General features: G+C 44.4%; 1 protein-coding gene across 8 annotated transcripts in view; it reads left to right on the forward strand.

Moving 5' to 3' along the window:
• Nucleotides 1–20,168, forward strand: part of ARHGEF7 (Rho guanine nucleotide exchange factor 7) — a 148,028-nt gene that overhangs the window by 113,599 nt on the left and 14,261 nt on the right. For all 8 annotated transcript variants that reach the window (XM_058548502.1, XM_058548498.1, XM_058548496.1 and 5 more), the window contains 8 exons: nucleotides 3,038–3,176; nucleotides 3,972–4,031; nucleotides 4,781–4,927; nucleotides 7,288–7,374; nucleotides 9,939–10,017; nucleotides 10,215–10,354; nucleotides 13,341–13,565; nucleotides 16,466–16,559. In XM_058548502.1, the coding sequence (XP_058404485.1) occupies nucleotides 3,038–3,176; nucleotides 3,972–4,031; nucleotides 4,781–4,927; nucleotides 7,288–7,374; nucleotides 9,939–10,017; nucleotides 10,215–10,354; nucleotides 13,341–13,565; nucleotides 16,466–16,559 (971 nt within the window). The remainder of the gene's footprint in view (nucleotides 1–3,037; nucleotides 3,177–3,971; nucleotides 4,032–4,780; nucleotides 4,928–7,287; nucleotides 7,375–9,938; nucleotides 10,018–10,214; nucleotides 10,355–13,340; nucleotides 13,566–16,465; nucleotides 16,560–20,168) is intronic.

Raw genomic sequence — 20,168 nt, forward strand, 5'->3', positions numbered from 1 at the left:
TAGTTTTGTTAATTTTTCTCTGCCATAACTATAGTTATGAAATTTCAGATACAGTCCTGATATATCAAAAATAACCTGAATAGAGTTTTCTGTGATTTTTCTTGTAATGGAAAAGGTCCTGCATGGATTATATTTAAAGGAGTTGAATTTAGTACCATGAAGGTTCATTTTTATGGGACTGTGCTTGATCAGTTGTTCACCACTTAGAGAAATGCTGGTTTATAAATTTCTCCTACTTAAATCCATCATTTCACTCTAGTCATGCTTTATTGATAGAGTGAGTAATTTGAAGAGGGGAGCATTTCTGAGTAAGATTGTGTGAGGAGTGTGGGCGGGTGCGGTGAGCGTGAATGGCAAAGCGGGAGAGTGTGGTCCAGGGGCCAGACCAGACACGGCGAGTGCATGTGGGCTTCTGGGCCCACCTGGGGTCAGCCACCCTGCTGGCAGTGAGAACAGAAGCATTGGCCTTCACTGGGCATCCTCATCTGTAAATGTGTCGCAGGCCCGGAGTGCAGTTTACAGGAATATGTATAGAAGCTTCTGCTCTGATGCCCAGCGCAGAGTGCTTGTCCAATGGCAGTTGGTCCCTTCTCTCCGTCCTCCTTCCTGAGGCCTTCTCTTGCCTGCAGCTCTCACTTCTGCCCAATCTGAGCAGCGGAGAGGGACAGGGGGAGGTGGGAGAGGGGGCAGCAGGTGAGAGTCGGTCTTGGAGCACTCCTCAGTTACCCGCTCATCTCTTGTGGGAAGAAGTTGATGCCGAGAAAGGAAAAGGCAACATGATAAGATGTGTAACTATGCAAACAGGTCCTCGAAGATACTGCCCGTGGCTTGTAAATCACCACCACCTCCGGGGTAGACACTAGATTCATCCACAGCAAGGTCCTAGAATATCAGTATTCGTGGTTTCGGTGATCCGAGCCCTAGGATTTTCCTGAGAAAACCATTCTTAGAAAGCACCAAGTTATACACACAGAAATGTTGATTGTGTGTTGCTTTATGAACACGCATGCACGTGCACACACACAACCCTAGAACTAGTTTGACAACTTCTATGGTAATAGATTTTAAATAGCGTCACCTGTCTTACAGGGCTGTCTTACGGGAATGAAATCATTGTGAAGCCTTGTTTCTTAAAGAAATGAGCAAATGTTTACTATATGTGTTAAGTTTTTATAACTAGGATTATGTGAGATTTTCCCCTTTTTTATAGTTTGCTTTGATTTTGATAATATCTCCTAAATGTATGTGTAAATATTTATTTAAAAGGTTGATTTTTTAAAATACGCATGTGTGTATGTAGATAGATAGAGGTAGGTACATAGGTAGCAGTTCCTGCCAGCCACATTATTACCGTATTGTTTACGCAGCCCAGGAATGCATTTTGACTTTAAATGCAGTACACCTTGCTTAACCAGGCCACCTGAGTTTAGACAGAACTGGTCTTCTAAAGAGGTCTTACGTGCTTCAGAAATGTAAGGCTAGTTTCCTAGTGATTCATTAATTTGTTTTCAACCTGATGTTTGAAGGCTTATGTTTCTAGGTTGGTTTAGTTCAGTAAAATGCTTTCCCCGTTAGAGGCGTTAGCAGAGTCGATGTGAAATCAGCTGGGTTGGGAGAAGACGTGGGGGTGCTAACACCAACTCTGGTTCTCCCGCGCCCACAGGAAGTCATGTTAGGTTGAACTATAGGAAACTGTCATATTCACCACTTTTGAACTAGCAGTTTCACATCGTTTAGCCTGAGTATTGTATATGTTTTCACCAGGATCCCTCACTAGGGCTGGTGTGCCCAAGAAGCTCGGGCGGGGGCGGAGTGTAGCTTGGTCGGCGGGGTCCCTGCTGTTAGATTCAGGTCCCTGCACTGAGGACTGAAGTGCTCAGTTGTTCTTCAGGATTTTCATCCTTATTTTACGACTTCATTTATGGTGCTTTTCCTGGTAGGTGATAGGAGGACTCCGGGGTTGCCCTGCTCTTCCCGGTGGGTGACCTGAGCTGGTGCCTCTTCTTCTCCCAGCCTGTCTGTCCCTCAGTTCCTGATGTTTGGAATGACACGTGCAGCACCAGTGAGGGACTCAGACTCGATCCCTAGCACAGGCCCTAAACATCATCTGTCCTGCAGAGGAGAGACAGGAACGTGGAGTTTCAGTCGCTGATTGAGTCGTAGACGTGGCAGTGATAGAGCTCGACTCCCACAGCGCACTCCTGGCCTCCCTGGGGTCATTCTAGACGCCATGGCTGTTGGATTGGACTCTCAGGCCAGACAGAGTGTGTGTGGTAGCAGGGGCTCAGGGCATCGTTGGTTGTAAAGAAACAGTGAAGATGATGGTGAAAGAGGAGTAGTACAGTATTAAAAACTCATTTGTAAGCTGCTTTAGTTTCTGACTACATATTCAGTTTCATCATCTACAAATGCGGATAACTTTCTTCTTCGCATATTGTGAGGATTAAATGAAATCATGATGGGAGAACGCTTTTGGAATTTTAAAGCCTAAATAAGTTTGTTTTATTGTGCTACATCGTGCACTGTGAAGGTCGGGAACCATCGCTTGTTTCTCACACGGGATGCGTCAGGGTGCAGTCACTTTCAGGGGTGTTTGGTGGACTGATAAGCATCGGGAGTCTTAGTGCCCTGATTCGGTTCATTGTAGTTTTAAAGCATCTTTTACTTCTTATGTTTTTTGCCGTCTTTGCCAGATAATTGAAATTATTCTAGCTCTAGGAATGCACTCTTACATTTGGACACTTCTGTGTGAAATTGACTTGCTGAAATGGCCTTTCATGAATGAACTTGCATAGACCATAATTGTTCTATATTATGCACAATTGTTTTTGCTCATAATGAGAGCAGTAATGTGAACCTTCTGGGGGTTCTCCCCTTTGTTGTTTTGAAATAAGCACCACATGTTCAGCTTTAATATTAAAAAACAGATACCCACTTATATTTTGTAATCCTGGTTGTTAGTGAGGATAAGAGAATGTTGTCTCTCTGAAGTCTAACAGTGGTGTCTTCTCTCATTGCGTGGCTGCTCGTGGCTCAGTGAGGAGTTGGGAGAGTTCATGGAGATGAAAGGTGCCAACAGCCCGGGGATTCTTGTGTTGACCACCGGCCTCAGCAAACCATTCATGCGCCTGGATAAATACCCCACGCTGCTCAAGGAGCTCGAGAGACACATGGAGGTACTGCTTGTCGTGTGTCTGTCACTTGGAATCCATTAGCCACTGTCAAAGAAATTATTATTAATGATTTATTTTAGAAGCCAGAACCAACAAAAAGTTTACCAGGGGTTTTTAAATTCAGTGGATTTTCCAAATGATTTGTGAAGTATGAAATGTTTTCTCCTTATCCCAGCTCTATAAAAAAGCATTTGCTCTTTCATCTCTTCTCTCGCCCACTGCTGCTGATAGAAAAATTTCCAAAAGCTAGAAAATGATAAACTGATTTTTAAATAACTGGAGGTGATATTTTTAAATATCAGGAACAGTTAGCTACAAATGTTAAGTGTATCAGTTATATAGAGTAGTAATAGTAAAAGAGTCATTTAATTAATGATACATATTTATCTTATGTTTGAATAACAGTCTGCGGCCCAGCAGAAATTCAGGTTCGAGTTATTGGCGAGGGGGTGGTGAACTTTTTCTGTAAAGGGCAGGGTACCTGGTTTCCTCCACAGCTGCTCCCCTCTGCCATTCTGGCGCCAAAGCAGCAGAGGCCGTGTGTTGGGAATGGGCATGGCGACGTGCCCTCTTCATTCTCCACAGCAGACGTCGGGGTGCTGACTCCTGCTCTTGGTTTCTCTCTTCCAAATTGTTATTCCCCAGAAACTCCATGTGTCCCTTAAAGAATAAGAAACAGCACTTAATGCTGAGAAAAACAGGACATGTTACAGGTTAAAAAGTATTGGAAAAGTTTCAACTTTTTAAGAAAAATCTTTTCATTTATGACAACTAATAGTGTGTTTCTTTTATTCAAAGGATTATCATCCAGATAGACAAGATATTCAGAAATCCATGACTGCCTTCAAAAACCTTTCAGTAAGTGATCGAGCATATTAGTGTTTTTTTCCGGACATTATTATGGCAAATGAATGTAGAAGGATTGTTGATCACCTACAAAAGTTAGATGATAAAAAATCACTTTTGAAACATAATTCGAGTTTACTCTGATGAAATAAAAATAAATAAGTGGTAGTTATTCCACTGCTGGGTAATTTCTCATGCTTTACTGGACTGTGGACACCAGAAAAATGACATGATAATTGTTTAAATTTTAAAAAGGCGCCACATAGTTGATGCTATAGCTACTTAAAAATGATTTAGAACCTGTTTTTAACCTCCATCCACAGTGTCTTTAGTGATAGAGTAGAATCCTGGTGGGTCCATTGTCCCTGTTGTCATGCTGTCTTACCGACTGTTTCTGAAATAGCACCTTATTTATAGCACGGGTGGTACTCTTTTTTCCCCCCTGTTCCCAGTCGTCTATCTATGTTGGAAGATACTAATAAAATCAGAAAGAAAGTATTTTTCTTATCCATTTTACATTTCTTCTTCCTAAAAGTGGCAGGATCTGCTATATTTTTCTAAGATGGTGTCTGTTACTCGAGAGTGGTTATGTGTTTGCGTCTCTTGACTTGATTTCATTCTTGTGGATTAAGCAAATCATTCAGTGGATTATCTGTCTTAAGAAGAAGCAAGACACAGTAAGTGTCTTACTTAAGTAAGGCCAAAACTTAGAATTCTGGAAGTTTGTGTCTCTCCTGACAGTGTTCTTCTGTGTCTCTCAGGCCCAGTGTCAAGAAGTGCGGAAAAGGAAAGAGCTCGAGTTGCAGATCCTGACGGAGGCCATCCGGAGCTGGGAGGGAGATGACATTAAGACCCTGGGCAACGTGGTTTACATGTCCCAGGTCATGATTCAGTGTGCCGGGAGTGAGGTACTGCAGTGCGTGTGGCACCACGAGGCTCTGGTCAACTCTGCAGGGTAGATAGGACATGGGGGGAGGAAACCCACGTGCTCTGGACTAGCTTGTTCTCATGCCAGTATCTAGATTGTTTTCCCTGAAACCTTTAAAGTACCTTGGGTAAAAATTGAGTTAAGAGCTGAACAAAATTTGTATTAAATATAATTTATGTTTTCTAAATGCTTTTTAACATTCCTCAGTAACAGTCAAGATTGTAAATACTTCAGAATGTTATGTTTTTCGGGTGTAATACAAGTTTTTAAAGGAGTATCAAATGATGACAACATTTAATAGAACTCATATCTTATCTCATAATTTGTTGTCTGCCCTTTATCTTTGCCAAATATAAAAGTGGCTTCCAGTCTAAGGGAGACTTAGCTGGTTGTGGCCTACTTGACCAGTTGAGATCCAGCCAAGATCAGTTATGATCAGAGTCGGCGCTGAAAGGTGGTGTCCAGGCAGGACTTCACATCCTCCGTTAAGAGTCCAGTTTTACGAGTGTCTGCCACAGAGTGGTGTGTGCCTGTCTGGCTAGTGCTGCCATTCTGGAAATTCTACTGTTTTCCATGGTTTAGATCATCATACTTTTCTATCCCATGTATGCATTGGCATTTGCTTATGGGAATCACAGTTAGCGTATGGGTTTGGTTTAAGTGAGGGATAAAACCAATTCCTGTGATAGCCCCACACAGTTGAAAATCGAGCAGGTTGTGTTTCGCTGTCGCAGGAATTATGTGTTCATTGAGTCCCTAAGCTAGTACCTCTTTTTGAATTTTATCCTATTTTTGTAAAAAGATAATTAACCCGATCAAAACATGTTAATGACCCATTTTCAAACATGAAACTCTTAGGACAGGAAGAAAACAGAAACTTATACTCACAATGAGTGTTCTTTCCTGCCTATAAAATTTTACGATATCGCCGCTGTAGGTATTCGTTTGGGTACCATAAGAAATCGTGACTTTATAGTCTACTGCGCTGATCAAAGAAATGCATATCTTTCCAGAAACTGTTTTTTAATCTTCCCCTTTAAATTTTATTTAAAAATCTATAGAAACGTTTCCCCAAGTGTTTTCTGTATAATACTAGATCTACAAAACATAAATAGGTGCTGCTTAAAAAATGATTCAAAGTTGTTATGATCATTACTGGGGAGATTGTATGTTGGTGCCCTGTCCCCGCCGGTTCAACCAACTGCGGGTGGAGAGGCCTACGGTGTTTGCTTCTGTACTGAACAAGTGCGGGCGTTTTTTTCTCTTATTATTCCCTAAACGATACAGTATGGCAACTATTTACATAGCATTTACATTGTATTAGGTATTATAAGTAATCTAGAGATGATTTAAAGTATACGGGAGGGTATGTGTAGTATGTGTAGGTTATATGCAAATACTATGCCAATATGTATAAAGGATTTGAGCATCCATGGGTTTTGGTATTGGAGGGGGTCCTGGAACCAATCCCCCTTGGGTACCAAGGGACGACTGTAGTTAGTTGTAAAGATTTCTTTATGACAGGTCTTCTCAGAGCCTGTGCTCTGAATATTCACAATATATGTTGTGCATCTTCAAGAGGGGAATAGAATAAGTAGTTTTCAACAACTCCTTTAAAGTAGAGAACCTCTCTTTCTGGGCACTTTGCATATATATGGCTGGTTTTTGAGGAGTCTGCTCAGGGACCTGCTTCCTAGTGTTGCTTCACTTTTGTGGGCAGTGGTTAAGACAGCAGCTTGTAAGAGTGCTGCCTGCATTTCTCTTTGTCTCCTTTTAGGTTCTTGGGAGTTTTTGTCCTTCAGTTGTGTTCTCCCTGGGGCTCTTCTTACTTTATTGAAGCGAATGATTTTTAATACATAAATAATGCTTTTAAGTCTTTCATGTAGGGTATAGTTTAGGGGCTGGATGAGAACAACACTGAATTGACGCATGAGGGTTTAAGGGAAATGCCAGGAATTATTAATACACCAAAATTGATTTTAGCATTTGATCCTACCTTCCTTTAGCTTAAAGGGTCCACCCTCTCCCACTAAAATTTTCTAAGTTCTTTTTCTCCATTTTCTCTCAACTACAAAAAGAAAATTGAAGACTAATTAAAAAGAGTTAATGGCAGAGCTGGACTCCTTAACCAAATTTTTAAAAAAGTTGTTACATGGTCTATTTGTGAATGTAAGAATTTACTGTAATTTTGTTTCCATTTAATTTAGTTAATAAAATTTGGTAGGGAGAAATACCTAAACAGGAAATATAATGTTTCATAAAGCCTAATATAAATATTCTCACATCTATAAGTATATGTTTTAAAAAAATTATTTGGATTTGTTTTTTCTTTTACGTTAGGAAAAGAATGAAAGATACCTTCTGCTCTTCCCAAATATTTTGCTAATGTTGTCTGCCAGTCCTAGGATGAGTGGTTTTATCTATCAGGTAAAACACATTTTAAATTTATATTTTATTGTTTATTGTGGGTCTGAGAATCATTTCCAGGCTTATTTTGAATTTTTCTGTTAACTACTACATGTATCTATCTACTTACGTGTTGTGTGTAGTGTTGTATGTGTAGTGTTATATATTCAGATATGTATACACAGCTCCTGTGTGTGTTTCAATGTGACTGTGTAAACAGGTCCTTGTGTTAATCCTAAGCAAAGAAAGATGGAAATATGAAATCTGTAGAGCTGCCTCCTAAGGACACAGACTGCTGAGGTGCATGGCCAGCTCTGTCACCACCTAGGTCATGCCTCGCAGTCTCCACTTCTCTCCTGGTCACTGTGGTGCCTTAGTGGGCGCCCCAGCGGCTGGGCTGAGTGGGACAGTGGAGGCTGAGAGGTTTCGTAAGCAGTACAGCAGAGGCGTTGGCAAGTGTCAGGCGATGTAAATAGTAGTGAATGATCGTTTAACCTTTTTGTTTTTAATCATTTCACTGATTTTCTCTGAGAAGTTGTGAGCATTTCACTGATTTTCTCTGAGAAGTTGTAAGAGCTGATTTAAGAAGACTATGCAAGGGGAGATCTTTTCTGTTTTTCTATACTAATTTAAAACGGTGATATTAAGTAGATTATATTTTCTCTGTCTGTCTAGTAGGTGCTTCTGGCAAGGTGTCATTGTTTTTTTTCTGTGTAGTTCTAGAAGCTAACACCTTTCCTATCAGTTTATAAGGCCTGGCCAATCACCAGAAACTGCTTCAACAGAAATCACTACTTTGTTTTCTCTGAGTTGCATTTTTTCAGAACATAGTATGTTGTTTTGTATTGTCTCCCACAAAAGCACTAGTGAATCCTGAGTCAGTGTCCATGGCTTATTTGTACCTCCACAGAGAGCTTTGTCTGCCGCCCAAAGAGGAGTTGTCCATCACACAGTTATTCCAAAGGAGCAATGTAAAACTGATAAAGCATATACATATGGACAAACCCAGAAAAATAATGCCTCTTAATTGATAAGCCTGCCGCTTAGCAGACCTCTGTGGCTGAGAGCGCCTGCTCAGGTTCCCCTAGACTGGTGGCTCCCACTTTGTTAAATGACCCCGATAAACATAAAGTGGAGTCCTTTTCTCTCAGGTTTTATACGCCAAGAGGCTGAGACGGGCCTGCTCTGACCTGAGGGAGCAGAGGGTGCTATTTGGGGCGGGCTCAGCCCCAGCGCTGCCGCTGGTACACACCGTGTTGGCATTGACCTGCCAGGGAGGTCTCACACCACCAGTAGGACCCTGTTTTCCCACTCTTTGCACAGTTTCCTGCGTGGTTTCTTTCTCTGAGTGCTGTGACCCACGGTCTGTGTATTGTCAGTATTCACTTCTAGCTTTGAGGGACATTAAAAAGCATTAGATGCACCAACAATAGGGACGTTCTGTCTGCTGATGTTGATGTGCTTGGTTACATGCAGCCATTCAGCTTTCTTTTCTGTAGGACTGCTCAGAGCTGCTGATACGCTCTGTGCGTTAGGCATCTTGGAAAGGAGTGTGCAGTATACAGCAGTTTTCAAATACTTCTGACCTCGGAAGTGTCAAGTACTGTCTGATGTCCCACCTACCGAACCTCAGAATAGGCTTTCTCAGCCTGGGCACTGTTGACGTCATGGACAGGATGAGTCCTTGTGTGGGAGGGGGTGAGGAGACTGTCCCGTGAGATTGTCCCGGGTGCTGTAGGAAGTTCGGCAGCACCTCTGACCTCTGCCCACTCGATGTCAGGAGCACCCGCCTGGCTGTGGCATTGCCAGTGTCCCCTGCGGGGCAGAACTCCCCCTGACCTTGCTGAAGACTGCTGCTTTCAGAGAGGTTGAGAGGGACTTTCTTCTCCGCAGGCAGCTCGGCTCCAGACACTGATAGACTTTTCCTAAAGTCTTGGTTGGCCACCAGGTACTGAGTGTTTATGTTAAATGTTTTTAGTTCTGAGCTGTGATGGTCAGTTAGTGGCCCTTTGCTAGTATCTCTCCGTGGACATCTCCCGCCCTGTTTTCAGAGTGGACAGGTTGACTGCCCTTTTCTGATTCTGTCAGCGCCCAGCACAACCACTGCTTTCCTGTCTGGTGGACGACCGAGAACAACTGCTGTACAATTCCTCTTGCTCCAATTTCCCCCTTATTTTGCCTTCCAACATGGAACTTCCTGTGCATTTCTTTATGAGGCAAACCAGTGCTTCCTTTGCATAAACAAGTCGTTTAAAATAGCTACTGTAGACTCTAGTTTTTTAATCATAATGTGTAATGTTTTTGTGTCCTGGTGTTTATATTTAGAGTAACTCATCATACGAAATTTATTTTCTGGTTTGCTGCTCTGTACCTTTTTGCTGGCTCAATTTCTTGATTCTAATATTATGATTTATTTGAGATGGAGGTTTTCGTATTATATGTGCATCTTGTACAAACAAAAGAGCTTTTTTTGGTTTACAAAATTCCTCTGCCATTTCTAAAATCATTTAATAATTAATAACAGTTCCTTCTTTACTGGAAAAGCACTAATTGTTTTTTTTTTTGTGGGGGGGTGTCTTTTTTAGGGAAAGCTACCAACGACAGGAATGACAATCACAAAGCTTGAGGACAGTGAAAATCATAGAAATGCATTTGAAATATCAGGTGATAGGCACAAACTTTGTGGATGCTATCTGTCACGGGGATGAGAGGCAGCTACCATTGTGTGCACGTTTTTGCTTGACTATTTCAGAGGGCTGATGTTTAAGCGTTGTTGAGCTATACTCTGGGTGTGTGCATGTGCATGTGTGTGCTTTCTGCCTGTTTTCCCATTTCAGCCTATTTTTTCTTATCTCTTCCAGGGAGCATGATTGAGCGGATATTAGTGTCATGCAACAACCAGCAGGATCTTCATGAATGGGTGGACCATCTACAGAAGCAAACGAAAGTCACGTCTGTCGGCAACCCCACCATTAAGCCTCATTCTGTGCCATCTCATACTGTAAGGACTCCTGATCAATATCTAGATCAAGAATGCAAAATCACTTGCCTTGTATGTCTCTGCAAATATTTGCTTATTTCCATCGAATAGTGAGTTGCTTAATGGTGTTTTCTCTTGTGAAACAGCCCTAAACTGTGCTGCCTCACACGCAGTTCAGTGCACTCGGGGAGGAAGCTGCCTCTGCTCAGAGTGGGCCTTGAAGACTAACTTAGGGGGTTTTCAACTGAAACTCCGAGAGCCACTGGTCCATAGGTGGTTTTTCTGAGAATTTTAACTGTATTTGTTGTGTTTCATCAAAAAACAAAAATAGATGATTATGATGATGGGAAGGACCAGATTCTTGTTGAAGGCATTAAAATGAAATTTTTGACTTTTAAGAAATCAATTTATTTTCTGCTTAGAAAAGCTCAATAGCTCTTTGACTTTTTAGATACTTAAACATTTCAAAATAGATCAGTACCAACGTGTCAGTGTTGAAAACTTCTCTTTACTGGTGTTTTATTCTTAAGATATTGGTATTGAATCATTTTAACATTCATCATCTTTTATTAAATAATATTGAAGAACCAGGCACACCTTTTTAAGAATGACTTATGATTACACAGCATTTCCAGTTGGTAGATTTTTCTCACATCTTTCTTAGATTGCTATGATCTTTGTTAGGACATTTTGGCCATGTAGCTCACTTCCGCATTTCTTATCCAGCGTTAAAGTTTTAGCTTAGGAAGGGTGGTTGCAGCATTATGAAAACATCAGTTTTGTTGTCTGTCTCGATTTCTCTCAACAGTTTGGAGGTTAAAACTACTTATTTGCTTTAGCTAACATTTCATTTTGAATGGCTCTGCCATTTATAATTTTTCCATACTTTAAAAAACATTAAATATGCTTAGTTTTCATGGAACTAAAGAAAAATGGAAATACTCTTTCATTCAGATTGTCAGTAACAGCCTGAAACTAAACTTGATAAGATTTCATGTCCAGTAAAACTTTGCTCTGTATCTGGACCCTGGCCTCTCATATTCCCTTCCCTGTCCCCCAGTGGCAGGGGAGGTGCCCTCTCAGCAGGGCATTCTTTTTTTTTTTTCTCGTTTTTTTTTTGTGAGGAAGATCAGCCCTGAGCTAACATCCATGCTAATCCTCCTCTTTTTGCTGAGGAAGACCGGCTCTGAGCTAACATCTATTGCCAATCCTCCTCCTCTTTTTTGCCGCCAAAGCCCCAGTAGATAGGTGTACGTCATAGTTGCACGTCCTTCTAGTTACTGTATGTGGGACACGGCCTCAGCATGGCTGGAGAAGCAGTGCCTTGGTGCGCGCCCAGGATCCGAACCCGGGCCGCCAGTAGCAGAGCGCGCGCGCTTAACCGCTAAGCCACCGGGCCAGCCCAGCAGGGCGTTCTAAGTCCAGCCGTGTGGAGGGCACCATTCCTCACATGCAGGCTTTTGAAATGTTGTGCAATCTTCTTAGGGAATTTCTCTTTGGGGGATTATGTATTCTCCCTGTGATCTGGCTGTATCCACCTTGAATAATATTCTAATTTTAGCATAAAGCATACCTCTTTTGACTTTTTCAAGTAAGGAGAAACAAAACCAAATATTATTTACTACATTGCTAGAAGGAAATGTTTGCCATAATCATCTTCTTTTGTGAATTATTCAGTTTGAAAAAATTATTTTCTGGTGGTTGTGTAGCTGGTTATAAGACACACATGTACACACACAGACACGTACATGCCAGGAGGGACATGGGGTTACTGCAGAAGTGTATTGCTTCAGTTCCTGAGTACCGTGGCTGAGCCAGTGCAGGGGCTCCCCTGTAAGCTCGTGTTTCAGATATTGTCCATTTCTTCAAATGATGACCCCGCTCAGCTTTCCTGCTCGCAGAACCACTCAGCTCTTTCTCCTGTTAAGCATGCCTTATTGTTTTGGGCTAATTTGAGGTGATTGGCTAATTTTGAATGTTACCTTTTTTTTGTGAGGAAGATTGGCCTTGAGCTAACATCTGCTCTTTTTGCTGAGGAAGACTGGCCGTGGGCTAACATCGTGCCCATCTTGCTCTACTTTATATGGGAAGCTGCCACAGGGTGGCTTGATAAACGGTGCGTACATCCGCGCCCGGGATCTGAGCCTGCGAACCCCGGGCTGCCAAAGTGGAGCGCACAAACTTAACCGCTATGCCACTGGGCCGGCCCCTGAATATTGCTTATTTTATTTAACATTTTCTCGTTTAATTGTCAGTGTGATGGAATATTGGGGTTTCCAGGAGTATAAACCCCATTAATAAAGTCCTTCTGAGAAATTAGATTTATATAACTTCGTTTTGATTAAAGCTGATTTTTCTGAGAAAATAACTTGTTTTATCCTAGGGATTAGCAAAATTTTTCTATAGAGAGACAGGCAGTAAATATTTTTGGCTTTACAGGCAATATGGGCTCTGTTGCAATTATACTTTGCTTTTGTAATGTAAAAGCAGCCATTGATAAGAATAGGCCTGCCTGTGTCCCAGGAAAGCCTTTTTTTAATCAAAAACAGGCATCAGGCCCTAGGTTTGCCCACTTCTAAATCACCCAGGGCAATGATATTGGACTGGGGAGAATTATCCTCCACTGTAACCACATTCCCAGTACGGGACATGCCTGTTTCTTTATAAAATTCTGATACTTATACTAAATGAAGTGCCTATTTGCAGCTGTTATTCTGTGGCACACAGAAGTGGCGGTGGAGTGTCCGGGTCTTGGGCCCCCCGTGTCCTGCTGCCTCCTGAGCCGGGCTGGGCCATGGTCTGAAGCAGACGGTGGGGGCTCCACACTCAGCCCAGGCAGACCAGAAGCCGGCTGCTTGGAGTCAGAGATTCCAGAGAAATGATAATAACCTAGGGGTTATTTCCCTGGGAGTGTTTGTAAAAATTAGCAGAATTAAGTGTATGTGGTTGAGGTTCCTTTGACAGTGAACGTTCTGTTTCTGCTCTTTCTCACTCTTTTCCCTGGCAGCTCCCCTCCCATCCGATCACCCCATCCAGCAAGCACGCGGACAGCAAGCCGGTGCCGCTGGCACCCGCCTACCACACGCTGCCCCACCCCTCCCATCACGGCACTCCACACACCACCATCAACTGGGGGCCCCTGGAGCCTCCGAAGACCCCCAAGCCGTGGAGCCTGAGCTGCTTGCGACCCGCACCTCCCCTGCGGCCCTCAGCTGCCCTCTGCTACAAGGAGGTGAGGTCCAAGTGACAGCGAGTGTTACTTGACACCTGGACTTGTTGGGTTGGCCTATGTGCTTCATTCCAGTGCCTTCAGAAACATGGAAAATCCCATATTTCTGTCTGTGACATAAAAATACAGATGAGCTTCTTTAGAACTTTGAAGGGTCTGCCTTCATCCCCTTCTGCTGCCGTGGGGGCCTTGCAGGCCCACAGAGACCCTCGTGGGGGAGCTCGGGCAGCATCAGACCTCTCTGTGCGGTTCACAGAGGGGCATTTTCCCTGCTCACCATAGCTCTGCCTTGGTTCCTGCCGCCTGGAGGCCCAGAGCTGGAAGGCTCACATGGGCTTCCTCTGCGCCTCTTGCTGAGCCCGCGAGCCTTTTGAACTTCTAGTGTGTGACTAGGAGTTCACTTTATGTCTGCATGCTTTTCTGCTGCACCTTGTGACCCTTTTTCAAGTTTGAGATCTTGCCCAGAAACCCTACATTGTCACCAGAAGCTGTTTGAGGTGAAGAGAACATTTATAAATAGAAATGAAAGAAAATTAAGACAGTTCTCCTCTTTGTGTAAAAAATCATAGTGTACTCTGCTCTTCATTCTAATCTGGTGTTTTTTAGATACTATGTACAGTTAAAATGCAATTCTCACCCATAAGTAGGTGCTAACAGTTTCCTACACTTTTATACTAGGTTTCAAACACGAAACCTGCTTTGATGAGGAAAGGAAGTGTTTTGAGAAATATGTTTTGAGAAATATTTGTGCTTGAAGAAGCTGATAAGTGAAATGAGTGTGGTTATCATGAATGTGAATGAGTGTGAATGAGTGGTTATTATGAGTATGAGCCTGAGATGAATGCGAGTGTGGTTATCATGAGTGTGAGCATGAGTATGGTTATGAGTACTGGAGTATGGTTATCGTGAATGTGAAGGTGAGTGTGAGCATGGTTATGAGTGAGTGTGAATATGGTTTTTTATCATGAATGTGAGTGTGAGTATGGTCATTTATTGTGAGTGAGCCTAAGTATGGTTATCGTGAGTGTGAGCGTGAGTATGATTATCATCCGTGGGAGTACGGTTATCATAAATGTGAGCATTAGTACGGTTACTGCAAGCGTATGGTTATTGTGTGAGTGTGAGTATATTGTGAGTGAGCATATAAATATGGTTATCATGAGTGTGAGGGTGAGTATGGTTATCGTGTGAGTATGGTTATCGTGATAGTGAATATGGTTATCATGAGTGTGAACGTATGAGTATGGTTCTTGCGAGCGTGAGTGTGAGCATGGTTATTGTGAGTGTGAGCATGGTGAAGTGCTGTGGCCTGGCATGCGTTTCCACATTCAGCCGAGGGCTGCGTTTGCTGAAGGACCTGGAGCAGACCCTCCCTCCATCCTTGCTAGCAGCTCTAAGTATTTTAAGACATATAGAAAACTACTACATAAATTATAATCAGTTCTTTACGTTTCTCGTTCTTAATGAATTTTGTTTTTTTATGACATATATCTTGCTTGGGCACATATGCCCAAGTCAGAAATTTCTTTATCACGGCAGTTACTTGAGGAGTGTGGGTACTCTTCATTTCCTGCATGTCTACAGATCTGCAGGCAAGCACTGTGGGCATTCCATTACAGGGGAGGAGCAGAAAGGGTGAGGGAGGTGGTGTGGCAGTGAACGTGAGCATCTGGGTTTGGAAGTCTGGCTGCAGTTGCTTTGCGGGACCCTGTGTTGGAGAAAAGGCTTCACACTCTAATTATTGTCCAGAGTTGCCCAGCACCTCCAAACACATAGTGAAGGGTTGTCTTACAGGGTATGGCCAGGATTGGAGCTCTGCCGTGCGGCCAGCTTTGCCCAGTCCAGGAGTCGGGCACGGCCTCTGTGGACCTGCACCCTCTGCACGTGTGGGGCCACGTCTGTGCGCTGCCCGGGTTCCCACCTCTGTTTGCTTTGAATTAGGGAGGCTATGGCACACATGCTGTGTTGATTTCATTGGGAACTGATTTCTGCTGCATTTCTAAGAGATTTTAAAATGTTTATTTTTACAGAAAAGATTTTGAAGAGATACCTTTAAAAATCAGACTGTTCCCTCTGTGCTTTCAGTTGGATTAATTCCACAGCACAAATCACCTTCTCAGTCACAGTTTCTTATTGTAGATTCATGAATGGTTTATGTAATTTAAATTATACCCAAGATAGCCTTTTTTGATATCCATATTTAACGCATGCTAGATAGTCAAACACTTGCCCCCCACACATTGGACTTCGTCCTGCTCTGTTCACCTCCTGCTGCATGGGTTTGAGGAGTGGGGGTCTGGAGGTCAAGGAGACCATCACACTGTGGTCATAGCTCTGAAGTGGCGTGAACACACCGTAGAGAGAGCTGGTGCTCTGTCTTCTGTTTGCCTCTGCACTCGAGGCCCACAGGCTAATCTGATTCCCTTTTCCTCTCCCTTGAGGCTTCAAATATTTTCCTAAAGGAATCGTTCTTTCCTTACCTTTGCTTTAAAAATAGCCTTCACCTCCTCACCTCTTTGTAGCTAGCTGCGGCAAATGGGTCTGCTCCAGAATTCGCAGCACGTGTGGACCCGTGTGCATGCCCGCCCGGCTGTGCTTGCTTCCCCTGCAGACACTGCCGGCCTGCCGCAGGTCCACAGCACCTCTCCTGTGTGTTGTCACAGTGCTGACGGAGTCAAGTAATGTGAGGGTTTGTATCCAAGTCAGTGCCCTCTTGGTTTTAAATTGATGCCCAGCAGCTGGCAAAGAAAAGTCAAAATATGAGAGAAGTAGGGAGCTCTTAACAGTGAGTGGCTGCAGTACTTCACTGCTTCACACTTTCACAGCGTACCCTTACTGATATGCCCGTAAAAATTCCTGCCTTTGGAGTTTGTCAGCATTAGTTCCCCTTTTGCTTTCCCTAGGATCTCAGTAAGAGTCCCAAGACCATGAAAAAGCTGCTCCCTAAGCGCAAACCTGAGCGGAAGCCTTCGGACGAAGAGTTTGCGCTGAGGAAAAGTGAGTACGTGTGGCGTGTGGATGAGGACACGGTCCATCTCGCACAGGGACAGTATTCGTGGGATGGAGAGACAGCTGGTGGCTTTCCAGAGACTTCAAACAGAAGTTGGGGTCTGAGCCTTAGTGTCATTTCTGAAGGAAATTGTTTTAGCAGCGATAGCCACAGGCCGTTTCAGTGTTGACACCCACAGTCAGAACTACCTAGCACCAATGATGAAGCACACGCGTGATTTTCCCCTCGATGAAACTGTTTGCTGTCTCCCGGCCTCTGTGTTGATACCTGCTCTTCCCGTCCCCCTTTGCCTGGTGGTTTCCACGTGTCAGGATTGCACCCCACGCTGGTCTGTTGCTGTAGGTCTCTGTTTTCCATCGAACTGACTTGTCTGTTACACCTGAGTGTATGCTTGAGAAACACCACAGGCAGCATGGAATTTAGCTCCGGGTTCTCAGACAGCCTCTCACAAGGTGCACCTCGCACACAGGAGATGCTCAGTTGATGGTGTGTGAATAAGTAGAGCTATTTCTAGAAGCAAGTGATGGGAGGGAATCAGCACACACACATGCACACACACGCTCACCCCCTTCTTTCCAGTGTCGAGCCCATTTCCCAGTACGGCAGGCAGGAAGGGTTCCATGTGAACAGATGGCTGTGGGGCTGTCTGGCACTACAGGAGAGCCTTGATAGGGGGACGGCCCAGCCTGGTGGGAGCCTCGGAGAAGTTGTGAGATGTGTCTGTAAGGGCCATGCCTCCCTTCTCTCTGTCCCCATTCTCCCGAGATCTGTCACAGCTCTTCCTGACTTCTGGAGCATTGCTCCTCTTTTTCACCGTACCCATTTGGGATCTTTCAGGGATCATTTCCAGAAGGCGGCTTATGGGGGAAACATTTACAGTCAGAATATGAGTGTGGCCAACGTCACTGTGAGGAAGGGGCAGCTTGTTGCAGCAGCCATGCATGATCCTGGAGCACAGGCAGCTGCACTTGGGCATGCTCCACCGCGTGTCCCGTAGCATGGGGGTGATAATAAGCTGGGAGAAGCAAAGGCAGACACGGGCCTGGAGGCTGTTCCATGAACAGGAGCTCTCTCCTCGCCCCTCGCCTGGTGTACACTGCTGGGGCACCGTGTATTTTGCCATCCTGACAGTCATCTTCCTCAGGTTGTGAGCGTGCAGAGCCGTGCCATGCTCCCAGGACACCTCATGAAACGGGTGATTAGGCCGTGCACTCAGTGAGGGGCTCAGACCTGGAATTGAATGCCTGCCCCACCCTTCCCAGCTGTGAACGGGGTGTTTGGTGGATCCCCTCATTCGACAAGCGTTTGTTGAGTGCCTTCTATGCGAAGGCACTGTGCTGTACACTGGGACAGGCTACAGATGAGGGGCTATTCCCTTGACAAGTCTTTATTCACTGCTTCTGTGTGCCGGGTATGCAACAGTAAACAGTGGAAACCCCTGTCCCCGTGGAGCTACATTTTAGAAAGATGCAGATGGGGGACTAGATAGGCAGATGACAGGGTGTGTTGGTGTGACGTGCAGGGGAGGGAGATGTGGTGGGGCCGTTTTAAACAGGGTGGTTGGGAAAGCATCTGTTTGAATGGCAACTTGCAGGGGTTGAGGAAGCTAGCCAAGCAGATGTCTGGGGGAGAGCTTTTCCAGGCACTGGCTCCAGAGCCCCTGAGGCAGGAACCCCCTGGTGTATTCAAGAGATGACAGCACCAAGCCCCTGGGGCTCGAGTGGTGGGGGGCCATGGAGAGGTAGGGAGAGAAGAAAGGTTCTTTGAGGGAACAGGCAGCCACAGTCCAGGTGTGAACAGAGGACTTGATGGGACTTGGGTTTTAATCAGACCAGTGATCACTGTGTTGAGGACAGACAGGGCAGAGGTGGGAACAGGGAGGCAGCTGTGCAGAAATCCAGGTGAGGATGACGTGATGGTGGCCTGGGCCAGATGACAACGTAGAGGTGAAACATGGACAGACCTCAGATTTCTTTGAAGATGGACCCTACAACAGTGTTTCTCAACTGGGGGTGACTTTGCTAAACACCCTACAGCACACAGGACAGCTCCACAGCAAAGGATTATCTGACCCCAAATGTCAGTAGTGCTGAGATTGGGACGTGCAGGCCCACAGGCTGTGCTGTTGGATTGGACGTGGGGGTGTGTGAGAAGTGGGGCTTTCGACCTGTGCTTCTGAGGATAAGTTACAGGTACTGTGATGGGGCAGAGTTACAGGACTCTGAGCCCAGGGCAGGTCTGGGCCGGTGGGGAGAAGCCCAGAGTTGTTCTCCATGCTCCGATGATTTCTCAAGCCATGAGATTGAATAGACAGAGAAGAAGAGAAAGATAGGGCCCGAGTCTTAGGAGATGAGCAGCTGGCAGAGGAGACCTTGAGGGAGGGTCTGGAAGGTAAAAAGAAAACCAAGGGTTTTATGTGGGTGGGAGTAGAAACTTAACCTGCGTGACCTCTGTGTAACTGGTGCCTATGTGTAGCCAGTGCTTAGTACACTTGACTGTAATTTCCTGAGTTACGCTGTAATTTCCTGAGTTATTTTAACCTCCGTTACATTCAGAATCTTGGAAATGTTTCTAGTTCGTGGAACAGTCTGTGCCTCACAGAAGATGTGTGCTGTCCTCTCGTTAGTTTACCTTCTCTAACCTCTGTGATGAACCGTAGCCCAGTGATGGCTGCTTAACACTGCATCCCCGGGAGCCAGCGCCCTCTCTGGCGTTGTACTGCTTCCTCTGTGCTTTGGATGTGGGAGTGTACTTACCCTGTGTCTGAGAAGAGCCATCTGGTTACATCACTTGGACAGGTGACTTCTCTCATAAAGGCTATTTTCCTGTTGATACAGAGGGAATGGCCTGCCCATGGGAGTTACCTGGCAACTGTCCTGAAATCAGACTAGTTAAACGTTACCTTTGTTACTCCTGAAGGAGGAGCTAATTATGGGAAACCTGTTAAATGATTAGTCCCAGTTAGTGAAATTAGTGAAAAGGTCAGTTTCTCAGTAGCTCTTAAACTGTTGGTGCTGAAGTGTATTTTTTAGTGGGGAATGTTTGGCTTGCCTCACAGATGTCTATCTTACTACCCTAAAATGATGTTGAGGCTTTATTATACAGCTTGTAAATATTTCAGCCTTCCATTCTTTCCACTTTTTTATTAGAATATGTATCCAAGTAATATCTTAGAAAATACAGAAAGTCTAGAAAAACAGAGAAAGAGTCTAACCATATAGCGTGTGAAGTACCCTGGGGTGTGAGGCTCTGTGCCCAGTACTAATCCTTAGTCTGGAAGATTCTCCGTGCCTGTGATCTCTGAGTATCGATGAAGCCAGTGTCTGGAATAATCCATAGTTGAAGGAAGAGCTCCAGGTTGTGCTTTATGCATTTCTTAGATTAAATCTTTAGTAGGAATTCGTGAATCAGAGGAAATGCGCTTTTTAAAGCCTTCAATAAATATGATCAAGTCGCCTATTCGGAGGGTTGTGTCCATGTTCATCCCCCCCAGCTGTGGATGGAGGGAAGGGTTTTCCTTCCCGTGGTCCACGTCAACACAGAATTGTCAGGCTTGTTTAGTTTTGTCAGGCTGCTGTGTGAAAACCCAGTACTTT

Source organism: Diceros bicornis, chromosome 9 (assembly GCF_020826845.1).
Source record: "Diceros bicornis minor isolate mBicDic1 chromosome 9, mDicBic1.mat.cur, whole genome shotgun sequence".
Taxonomy (NCBI): domain Eukaryota; kingdom Metazoa; phylum Chordata; class Mammalia; order Perissodactyla; family Rhinocerotidae; genus Diceros; species Diceros bicornis.